This window comes from Lepidochelys kempii, chromosome 7 (genome assembly GCF_965140265.1).
Source record: "Lepidochelys kempii isolate rLepKem1 chromosome 7, rLepKem1.hap2, whole genome shotgun sequence".
Taxonomy (NCBI): Eukaryota; Metazoa; Chordata; order Testudines; family Cheloniidae; genus Lepidochelys; species Lepidochelys kempii.
Window position 1 is genome coordinate 18,279,227 of NC_133262.1, and position 12,646 is coordinate 18,291,872.

The following is a 12,646-nucleotide window of genomic DNA, read 5'->3' on the forward strand; positions in this document are numbered from 1 at the left end:
CATCCCTAGCCCAGATGCAACTGAGCAGGAAGAGTATCCTTACTCTTCCCCCACACAGCTGGATGAGGGCTGCCTGGATCGCTGTTCTGGATGTAGGGAAGAGAGTAATCCAAAGCTCCCTATTGCTAGCAGGTAGGCAGAACAAACCACAAGAGAGGAACAGTGACAATTCCTTACTGATGCTCCTCCTGGGGTGACACTGCTAGGTGCTAACTCATAATCAGGCTTGAGTCTAAATGTTCAAACTAGTCCTCATTTACTTAAAGGTCCACAACTGTAAAGAGCAAGCAAAAGGCAGCAAAGCACACTGAGAAACTGCTCCAGACACTGACCGAAGAAAGACTGGCACAAAAAGCAGTCTCCTGAGGTGCAAGAACTCTGTAGTTCAGGCCTAAAACCAAGGGAAGGCTGTAAACACAGCTGCAGCATTATCCTCCTCAAGGGGCAAAAAGAACAGACAGGCTTGGGTTTAGCACTAGTATTTGTTTTAGATTATCTCTTAGAGCGATAGAGAAAGAGCAAGGGTGAAGGGAGCCCAAGTGAGATGGCTACTTTTTGCATCTTTGGCTGCTATATTTTTCCTAACAGTCTCTACGAGCTAGGTCAGGGGAGATGGGAGGGAGGGAGTTGTTTTAAATCACCAACATTTATGATGTGTGTTTTCTTGCAAGGGAAAGTGCTGGTCTGTACAGTCTTTGTGGCTCTCTCAGAAAAACATATTTGGTAGCTTTTCAAACAAAATGAAGCTTGGAGAGAGGAACGCACAGCTGGCAATGGGCAGTTGCCTTGCACATATCTACAGTCATTTCTGCACTTCATTTCAACCTTTTGTGTTAGCATTAGTCTTGCTCCATGTTTGCTGAAAAGACAAAGAAATTACGACGTGTGGTACTCTAAGGGCACTCCAGACACTGTCTAATTGACTGAATTTGTGTGTATTGCTTTAACATACAACCTGGCCAAATTTTTTAAGATCTTTTTGAACCACTCCAGTACCTGATTGTTAAGGTTCATGATTTTAAGTCGCACACTAACCTGAACTAAAAAACAAACAAGGAATATCCCCAAAGCAGGAAAGAGTCTGAAAAACACAGTTCTTTGGAGCCTCTAGTTTCTCTGAGGCAACTCAACATGGAGCTGGATCAAAGAGTAAATCACTGACAACTACGAAAAATTTATTTTTGTAAAGAAGGTCCAGATAATTGCAATGGATACCTCCTGCTGTTCGCATCTGTGAGATTATGGGTACAATTCAAGAATTCATGGATATTTTTCATTGTGTTTTTGCACTTGAGAGTAAATTTTGTTCCCATACAAGGGAGGGACAAAAACACTGTCTTTGGCTAGGCATAATGCATCCAGATACTCGCCAGATTGGGACTATAAAGTACATTCAGATTATTAGTAACAGCAACATTAATATCCTTTACAAGACTTTCTTACAGCAAGTACTGAAGTTTATACATTTAAAACTTAAAACATACAACTTCAAATGTGCCAAACAGCTCTGCAGAAGAACTTCAGAAAAACTGAGGAATCATCTGCTACACCTCAAATATTCCAGAAGGGACCATCTCAAACAAGAAATCACCACATACCAAACAAACAAGGACACTCCACCAGCGAAGTAGATCGCATCATGGAATGGGATACTCAAATACCCCAACGAAACCTGCTTCAATACAGAAAAAAGCCCTCTGACCACACTACCCTAGCTGTCACCCACAACCCCATGCTAGAACCCATTTGGGGTATCATTAAACAACTACAACCTATACTCAACGGGGACCATACCGCAAAAGAAATCTTTTCAGAACCCCCTCTTCTGGCCTTCAAACAACACACCTCATGCTCATCATCAGAAGCAAAATCCCCACACACCAGAGCCCAACAACTCAAAGTGGCACCAGACCCCACCAGAAAAACAGATGCAAAACCTGCTACCATATGTCCACTGCTACAATGACAAATACTCCCCACAACACACCTTTCAAGATCCAGGGTCCTATACATGCCTATCACAAAATGTGGTATACCTCATCCAGTGCACTAAATGGTGTGTGTGATACCAGACAATCATTATGCTTTCGAATGACCTCACACAGAAAAAAGTACAAAAACACCATACCACCTGTGGGCAAACACTTTTCACAAAATGATCACTCCATATCTGACCTCTCAGTCCTCGTCCTCAAAGGAAATCTGCACAACACCTCAAAGGATGAGCCTGGAAGCTGCAAATTTATAACTTCATTAGACACTAAAAATCAAGGTCTTAATAAAGACACTATAATTATGGCTTATTACAACAATCTGTAACCTGCTAATGTCCCCTTTTTTGTCCTGTGATTGCAGGGGTGTTAACATGCAACTTAACCTTAGAATATGTTGACTATTTATACTAAACAATTTGTTCCATCTTGTATTTAATCTAATGTTGAGAATACATTTCCCAGAGCTGAAGAAGTTGGTCCAATACAAAATATTACCTCACTCATCCTTTCTCTCTATTTAAAATTTAAGACAGAAAGAGGAATACAGAAAATGGTTTGGCAGGAGAGAAAACAAGGAGATCTTGAAATATCAGGTACTCACAAAAACAACGAGGAGTCCAGTAGCACCTTAAACACCAACAGATTTATTTGGGCATAAACTTCTTCAGATCGAAGTGGATTTTTTACCCACGAAAGCTTATGCCCAAATAAATCTGTTAGTCTTTATGGTGCCACCAGACTCCTCGTTATTTTTGTGAATACAGACTAACACGGATACCCTCTGATACTTGACATCAGGTACTCAACCATTCTATGCCCAATTACCAGTTTAAATTTAATACACTTTTCCTATCAACCCTGGGAAATGTTCAAACTTTACAACATTTGAGAATTAAGAAACAAACAAATGGAGAAAGTAATTTTGCATAGCACTTTCTGAAAAGGGTGAAAAGTCAAAACAGTGTAGACAAGATCCCTGTTTAAATACTTACGCTGAAATGCTTGTATAGTTTATTTTATTTTTGAATATATTTTGTCTATTATAAAAATAGCACAATAAAAGCAGATAAATTTGTCTTCACTACACAGTGACTTTAACAGAAGGTACCCACTCTGTAAACAGACAATATTAATAAATCTGTCTGTAAATGGATTTACACACAGTAGCTAATGCATTTTTTTAAAAAAGTTGTCTGTAATTTGGCAGTCTCATTATTAAAAATCCTGTTGAGCATGCAAGTACAGTGATGCAATTAAACACATGCAAAGTTCACATTAAACTCTAAAGCTATTTTCAACGTTACATACATACAAGATGAGGTTAAACAAACTTTCATGGCAGCCATTTAAACTGGTGAGTTTTCTCTCTCTATTTTATCTTCAACCATTGTTACTATATGTGGAATGTTATATACTCCAAAGAGGTTTTGATTTTGAAATAGCTACTTATCTGCAAATCATCTCTATGATCTTAGAAGGCATGAAAAGATCCAAAGATAATTTTCAGAATGGACAATAGGAAATAATAAGAAACTAAATGAGATTAAAAATGACAGTAATCAACATTATTCTGAGTTTTTAATAGGTCTATGTCATTAATATCTCCTCTATTAATCTGCAAATACTAAATTTCTTGGCTTAAGCTGCATTAACTTCATTAAGCTTCATTTTTCCATTACCCTGTCAAGGTATATAAGCTAAAGTATGATTCCATTTTGGATTTTTAAAAGTAAAAAAGTAAAATAAAATGTACTTTCCTTGATCAGAACATTTGAATATCTGTATGTTCAGTTATCCAAACAAAGGCAGATCAGTTGAATAAATTATTTCTCTAAACATAGGTTAACAGAAGTTCTAAGAGTGAATAGAAGACAGCACATTTCACTTGAGAGGCAAGAATGATTGCAATCTATTCATTCCCAACCATCTGTTTATAGAAAACATGTTTGGTTTTTAAAGTGTAGGCATGCAGAATTATCTTACAGTTCTCCAGAGAAGACTTCATACTTCAGAGTTACAATGATCTTACTAATCAGCAATAAAAATCACACCTACATAAATTATTGACAAAAACAGTTTAACATAAGCATCATTCTTAGGGATTAACAATCTTCTAAAGATAGTGAAAGAAACATCTGTTCCTCAACTATTCTGCAAATTTACACTGAAAAAACGTTTTTTAAAGATAGCCAAATTCCTCCCCCTTACCCCTCCCAAAAAATCTTCTACATATTTCACATTCTCGTGTATTTGTATTTATAATGATTTTTTCCGTGTGTCTCCAAAAATCAAACCAACAAAAGAAGTGGAGGTCACAAACAAAGCTTGAATGAAAGTGCTGACTACATATATGCATGTGAGGATAAAGGCTACAGACTAAGATCACCTGCATATAGAGTTTATGCTAAACTAATTCAAAATATGAAAGATACGCTGTCATAGGTGGGCTGGCCCTTTAAGAGGTGTGACAGATCAGCTACCACCCCACTTCGCTACAAGCTGATCAATGTAGCCATTACACTCATCTAGGGAAGATCTGGGTGATTTCCATAAAAGGGCTTGGACAGCTCAGTTGAGGAGGATATCAGCAGGATGGAGCTTAACTCTGCGATTGGCCCAAAAGGAGGCTCTTATGGCAAGCTCTGGAAAAGACTAACCCCCAGGAACACAGCCTGGAGATGACCAGACTGGGGGGAAAGGACTTCAGAGAAGAAGCCCTGCAGGATCAGCACTCAGAGAAGCAGAGCAGACCAGGATGGGCAGAAGATTTTTTTGTTTCATGCTTTTTGGACTTCACTAGACACTGCTACCTGACAGGCCCTCCCTGAGAGAAGGCAGGTCTGTCGCAGAACTATTGTTGGGACAAAGTGAGAAAGAGAGGCAGAGCCACTGTCACAGGGGACACAAGGGGGTGCAGAGTGGGCATACTGCCCAATATGCAAATCAAATTGTAAAGGCCTCTTCCAACAAATCCTACAATACTTTGCCAGCTCAGATTTGTGTGCAGGTCAGATCAGCTACTCCATTCAAATTTCAAGTACAGATGGCAATTTTACTGGATATTTCACAATGCATGGCTACCTACATACCAGTCTACCAACATGAGCTACTTTTAATAGTGCTTCATCTTGTAGGTAGCCGCAATGACTAGAAAAGGACTACTTGTGGAGTAAGGTATTACTCAGCATGAGTAAGGGTGACAAAACTAGACCCTATGCAATTAGAGCAGAAAGATGGCAGAACAGACTTATAATTGAACTTATAATAATCACTACTTCAGCTTGGCAGGCGGACCAACACTTTTTAAAAGACTTAGGTACCTGATATTGCTAGACCATATCATGGTCAGAATTCACCCAAAGAGCATACTGTATATAGAGGGTCCCCGGTACACATCTCCCCCTTCTCCGTTGTTTCACGTATCCATCGCTCATCAATAGGGGAAAGTGTTCCGATTCACGTTGGTCCCGATCCACATATCCGTCACTTCCCCTTTCGCATGGCTTTTCTTTGGGTGCTTTCCCCGGAGCCCAGGAGACACTGGGACGGAGTGGGAGGAGCGAAGATGGGGCGTGCTTGGAGGTGGGGGTGGTGGGGGGGGTAGGAAGAAGCAGGATGGACATTATTTCTTATGGAGAAAAATTCCCCGGTATCCATTCTTTTCAGAAACACAACCCCGATGTATACCACGGACCCCCTGTAACAGCCCACTACACATGGAGAAAAGACAAACACAACAACTCTACAGTTTTTGCTACTACACGTTCTACAATTCCTTATTTTCAATATTTTCTTTGATTAAATAAAGTTGAAGAACTGAGATTTATTTTTTTTGCTGCTGAATGCTCAGCACTTTTAAGCAATGAAAGAGAACAAAGCAGCCATGTTTCCAATTAAGGTCTGAAAGCACACGTAAAATGTAAACAGAAAGGTAACTTTGCTGAAGGCAAGATCCTCAAATTCCTACATGAAGTAAAGTCCCCATTGACATAAAAGGCTGCAGGAGAGGGCCCTAAGGCCTAGGGCATATCTTAACACTAAACTTGCAATAAAACAGAAATTTTATGATACAGAAAATTAATGAGCCACTACATGCTATTCCTGCCTCTCAAAAAAAGCCTTTTCATTTAAAAAAGATTAAAATTCCAGATTTGCTGAGGATATTAAAGCCAAACAGTTAGCTTGAAATCAAGAAAATAAAATGAGTAATACAGATGAGAATTAGGCACTATTTTTTCCATTCATTAGTCTGATTTCCTTTCTATCTACTGTCTACTTTGTGGAACTAAAACAGCAAGAGGAAGTCCTGGGGCAGCTATAGTAGTAGTAATGTTCAGGGCAGGGGATCCCCCTTTGAGATGTGTGCTTGTAAAACCTGACCCTCAACGTGAACTTCATAGAGTTGAACCACCACCAATCCTTGTGAACAGACTTCCAATTTGCAAACTGTACACAAACTGAACCTGTGTGGTTCATGCTGCCAAACATGTTTACCCGAAACCCTTTGTTAACTAAAGCTCGGTCATGTCCCCAGGGTTATACTGGGCTGCAGGTTTGAAACACAAAGCTTCAGGAAAGAAGGAGACAGATGACGCCAAAAAAAACAACACACAAAAAATGCCAATAAAGCAGGGCTGATTCCAGCTGCAGAGAGTCCAGCAAAGGCAAGAGAAAAAGCTGGTGAGAGGAAAAACAGGTGAGCCGGATCATTTGTAGGTCACAGAAGTAAGACATTCCTACTGGCAGATGGAATGGGAGGGACCACCCCTCAGCCAGTGCCAGTGGCAACAAAACCTCCGATGACAAGGAGAAGAAACAAAAGACAAATGATACAATTAAAAGTCATGCTCATTATTCACCCAAAGCAAGGCTTTCCTTGAAAATGTAAAAGAAAGGTCAGAGCTTGAACCTCCCTTAGCTATGCATCACTGCATAACTTGCAAATAGGCTACCGATCTTGTGCATGCACGTACAAAAGCTAATTTAAAAGCTACATGGCAATGTGCAACAGCTCATCTGAAGGCAAAAATGAATCCTTTCAATTCATCTCAGTTGTCTTTAGTCAGCCAGTGGTGAAGGAAAGATAAAGTATTCCCTCAATGAGTTTGCATAATGTCAATGCAGATCCAGCTAAACTATTGTATAAATTTTTTTGCTAATCGGAAAGTCAATGCTGCAGGCCAAGAATTCCATATACCCACTAAAGATGAACTCATTACCTGTGCAACCATGCTTCCAAAATGCAAAAGAGCATTGATCCACCTTTCTTGCAGATCCCATGACATAGTTACATTGTTGAAAGACTTTTGAGATTGTGGTGTTGGATTTATTTCATAGCAAGATATAATTACGGTCATTGTCTCATATGTATCGCTGATAAAAAATTAAAGCCACATGTAACAGTATACTTAGCAAGATATGAAAATGACCCTTTTACTCTGACTAGCATCTCCAGGTACACTAATTGTGAATACAAGTCTCCAGTATTCATGATTCATTTTAAAAAAGCTCTGAAAATGCTTAATGGGTTTGTTTCAATAAAGTAATCAAGAAAATATGTTTAAAACAGTTTCAAGGTGCTCCTAGACCATATTAAGCTACAGGTTCATAGGAATGTTCCTTATAAAGTCAGAACTTCATAACCATCTAGGGTGAGCTTCAGAGAAGGCCACTTTATATGAAAAAAATGCAATTAAAACAATTATATACAGATGTAATGAGACAGCAAAACAGAGGTAATGAGCAGTTCTTTTAAATTACTTTCACTCACAAGGGAGACTCACAATTCACAGGCTCTGTTCAGGGATTTACAGTTCATTCTCTTATTGTTATAGAACATGTCTGTCTATCAGGTGTATTGGCCTCAGGACATTAGAGAGACACAAGGAGAGTGAGGTAATATCTTTTATTGGACCAACTTCTGTCGGTGAGAGAAACAAGCTTAAGCTTACTATAAAAATAATAAATGAAACAATGAATTCACACTACTGTGGCTCTTTAGGGTAACGCTGATCACTAATTTGGCTCCTGAATCACTGAGGTCTGACAGGTTTCAGAGTAGCAGCCGTGTTAGTCTGTATTCGCAAAAAGAAAAGGAGTACTAGTGGCACCTTAGAGACTAACCAATTTATTTGAGCATAAGCTTCCGTGAGCTACAGCTACAGCTCACGAAAGCTTATGCTCAAATAAATTGGTTAGTCTCTAAGGTGCCACTAGTCCTCCTTTTCTTTTCACTGAGGTCTGAGTATCACTGCCCTAGTGTCTTTTCATATGGATCCCATTTGACTAGTCATTTAACAAATAGCACAATTTTTTTTAATCACCTTTTATGGCAGAAACTCTATTTCCCCTGATATTTCTTCCTCTTCTTCTGGGAAACATGTTCTATTGCTAGCATCTCTCCCATATTCTCCTTTTTACACAGTAAGATAAAGAATGTAATTCTCCTTGCATAAATTAAAATGTTTGACTTCAATTTTCTTTTCCATCATTAAATTGCTTGTCATCCCTTGGAAGACCTACTGTCTCCATATCCCTAACTACACTGTTCCTTAAGTGACTGAATGTCTCATTGCTTAAGAGGGTAAGACCAACAATCTTGCTTTTATTCTCCATGTTTGTGTTGAGGGTTTTTGTTTTATTTTTAGTCACAATACACATAAACTTGCTAATTCTCCATTGTGCCAGATATTTTATATCACTGGATTAGTTTTTTCAAAACCTTTATTGTCTATACACAGTTGCGTTATTAAAACCCCACCGATATTTCTAGATGGCAGTAATATGGGAAAGCAGCATGGTCTTGTGAGGGTTAGGAGCTGTGTGGCCTAATTGTCAGCTTCCATTGACCTCAACAGGGCTTGAGAACGCATAGCACCTTTGAAAGCCATGCCAACTGAATTTTTTGCCAATGTTTCCACAGACAAGTTCTTGAACAACCATGGGCAAGTCACTTAAACTCTGTGCCTTTTAGTTTCTTTATCTGTAAAAGAGAGATGATATTTCCCTACTTAACATGGAGGGGAAATTATTGTTTGCATGGTACTTTGAGACACTCAGATAAAAGGTATGATAAAAAGGCACATTTAAAATGTCTGCTATACGTTACAATTAAATTGCTAATATAACTATTTCCTTTGAGAGCATGTCTTCACTTACAAAAACGACCTGGCCAGACAGTATACTGCAGTTTATAAATGATTACTTAACACACACTCCCAGATAGTTCTAGAAGATCATAGAGACATCAAAAACTAATCAGAAAGACACACAGTTCTGACACAGGAATGGATGGCAGATTAACTGTTAGACAGTAAACATCCTAAACAAGCACTAAACATCAAACAATGGAAAGGACTTGTCAGCAAAACTGGTTTCACGTTAGCAAAGTAATTCATTGTCAATAAAAAACAACCGAGTCTCTTCTCAAAAATATATCACTATTGGAAAATGCACAAGTTTGTTACATTACTTGTAATTAATTGAGACCCCCAACTTAATGATACAAAAAGGGACTCATTGCCAAGAAGCTGAAATAAAAACACAGGGAAAGGCAGCATTTTGATGCTATCACAAGTCTTCCCACCTTTGTTGTCAGGGCTATCATGAGATACATAAGAAAGAAAAGATTGACGTAAATCGGTATGCCACTAACCTCCTTGCTGATCCTGATGACTCTGAGAATGCAGGAGAAAGAGATTCTGAGCCCTCAGCCAAATTATAGGATTTGCTTGTGTCAGAACCAGGTATTTCGGCTTTAGGTAACTGGTCTATTACAAAGGTCTGGTCTGTGCATTGTTTTTTAATATTCTGTTCTCCTGGCAGAAATAATACAAGACAGAGATTAATACCTAGCAGATAGTTTAGTTTCCCTTTTGTGTCTTTTTCAGTTTGTTATTCTCTAGCTTGGAAAAGCCAAACTTTTTTTTTTAAAATCATATTTCAAACATATTTCCTCCCCTCCTTTGACTACCTGTGCAAGATTTCTATCAGAATCACTGTTTCAATAAAGTGCCTAAGTTTTTCCCCATCATAGTAAACACTCACCATGAACCAGAGATAACAGCAACATTTGTCCAATATCTATTTTAAGCGAGGGTGAGAGAAATTGCCACGGGTGTGTATGTGCACTTGTCTCCAATCACCATATTTTAAAAATTAGCAAATACTCAAAAATGTGGCAGCTCTGTTTCCTGGTGCTCAGTATGAATTCACTTTATATCATTACACGCCACAGTTTTAGAACACGGAAGTTTGACAGCTCAAGGTAATAAGGTGGCTGTAAATAAAACTAAGCTGATGCTTTGCCAATGCCTCTGGAAAGACAGAAATGTCAATATATTGACTTTTTGGGTTTTTTTAAGTTAAGGAAGCATGTCTAGGAAATACTATTCTAAAACAATTCTATTATTTTATATTTGACAAATGTTTTTATCAGTTGTTACCCCCAAGTGATTCCCTTTGCCATTCCAGAGGGACAGAGATATCGGTTATTCCCTAGACAATATTATAAAGAAACTAAATTGTTTTTATACCTTGTCTACACTCATTTTCCAATGTAGTTATTCCCATATTAAAAGCATGCTTAGATACAATGCTCAAAACCTGATAAGCATTAGTCCCTACTATGGTAATTTGCAATAACAAGTGTCCTGCAAATACTGGAGATGTAAACCATGATTGCTTAGAAGAAAAAATTTCAAGAACGACTGTCAACCATGACTTTGCCTATCACTGCAGAACTGATCTTGACAAAATGCCAAATACTTTTGTAGCTACAGTGTGGATAAAGGCTTCAAGGCATTTAGTTTTAGGCACCGTTTCCCTCGACTCAGAATGAAATATCAAGAGGATTCATCATATCAGTTGTGAATGTACTGCAGAATTCAGTGAGCTAGACTGTCAATAAATCAGCATAGCTCCATTGAAATTAATGGATTAGAAATAGGAAAGATCTATTAGGTCGGAATACAATTCCCCAAAGGAAGACGTATCCAAAATTAAAGCTTTTTTTAAACATGGTTGTAATCAAAAACCAATTCAAACAATATTTAAAGAATACAAAAATATTATGAAGATTCGAAATTTAAGACACAAAGCCCGTCAAGAGCAAGTGAGATAGTCCTGATCATCTTTCCTCAGATGCAGTAAGAGAACAGTGATTCAAGCATCATCAAAAACATGGTAGGAATTTGGACGATTTGCAGAGGTCATTAAATAGAACCTGCCCACTGACAGATATTGCAACCACATGTTTAAATTCCACAAGGCTTAGACTTAGAAGTACCCTCCTAGATCATCCCCAAAACATGACCAAAGATATACCCACATTGCCACAACAAGCAATTTCTTAAAACAAATAAGATTGAAAACTAGTGTGAGAACTAACAGTACCCATGGGTATTTTTTTGTCTCTGCAGGTAATAAAGACAGAATATCTATGCTGGATGTGGTTCCTAGAGACTGGACTACTCATACACTTAAGGTTAAGCATGTAAATATTTACCTTGTTAAATCATGACCTACATGAACACTGGGTAGTTGACGTAGTTTAATTGGTGGCTTTGGGGTATGCGTGCATGCATCATTTCTTAGGGAAACGCAAAAATTATTTTTATTTTCAGATGTATTAAACATTACTCACCTGTGTCCATAGCCTGGTCTTCAGCAGTGGGTGCTTCTCTCTCTTGTAAGCTCTTGATTCTCCTTTTACCAGTTTTCTTCCATCGGTTATTTACCTGATCCACTAAAAGCTGAAATTCACCTTTATGTTTATTCCCTGAAACACAAAATTACATTCTTCTATGAAAAACAAATTGCTCAGAGAACTGGCAGCATCATGAGTGTGCAAGGGGAGAGTGAAAAGGACATGAACAGAAACACAAATGCATAATAATGAAAACATTTCTCAATTCAAAAAATCACCAACTGACTCACTGTTGCAACATTTTAAGTGTTCTATTTAAGGGCTCAATTTTGAAAAGTGCTCACTGAAGTCAGAGGGAGTTTTGCCATTAATTTCAAAGGAGCTAGGATTTTGGTATCTCTCTAGTTAATTTTTTTTTTTAATTAACTTGGTTAAAACCTCTGGAACCACATATCTTTTTGTATTCAAAAAATGATTTCCACCATTTATTCTGGTTACTTTAGGCAGTTATTTTATATCACCAACTACTAGGTATAGAATTATGCAAAAGATTTTTTTTAAAAAGTCAAAAATGTAAAGAAGAGACTCAGGATTTTCCCCCCCCCTTTAAGAAAATGGAAGGGTTTTTGTTTGTTTGTTTTGTTTTTTACTTTTACAAAAATGTTGTCCATAAAACAGCATCACACATGCAAGGTAGGACAAGAGAACATGCAAAAAGAAACATTACTAGTCCGTTCGCATTTTCCTAAAATTCATTTTAAACTTTTTTTTAAAGCAAGATGAGCTATAGAATAAAAACATCTGTTCATTCAAAAGCCAGGTTAAGTGTGCAAGCACATTGGAATTAAATAGTGTTTGTTTTTCCCTGATACCATTGTCTGCCAATTTAAAAAAAAATCTGCTAAATAATTCAGTTACTCTTGCCATAATATTAGATAATGTTGTTGAAGAATTCTAGTTCCCTTGGGATTTGCTGGAGTACCGGTTGCTCATTAGGGTCCAGATG

The 12,646-nt window shown here is 37.9% G+C and overlaps 1 protein-coding gene across 8 annotated transcripts in view; it reads right to left on the minus strand.

Annotated features, from left to right (window-relative positions):
* The window catches only part of RAD18 (RAD18 E3 ubiquitin protein ligase), a 123,197-nt gene that overhangs the window by 51,916 nt on the left and 58,635 nt on the right, over positions 1–12,646 (minus strand). For all 8 annotated transcript variants that reach the window (XR_012159775.1, XR_012159772.1, XR_012159774.1 and 5 more), the window contains exons 10-11: positions 11,638–11,772; positions 9,649–9,811 (exon numbers count right to left, since the gene is read on the minus strand). Coding sequence is in view for 4 of the 8 variants with exons in the window: in XM_073351211.1 (XP_073207312.1) it covers positions 9,649–9,811; positions 11,638–11,772 (298 nt within the window). In the remaining 4 variants the exon portion in view is untranslated. The remainder of the gene's footprint in view (positions 1–9,648; positions 9,812–11,637; positions 11,773–12,646) is intronic.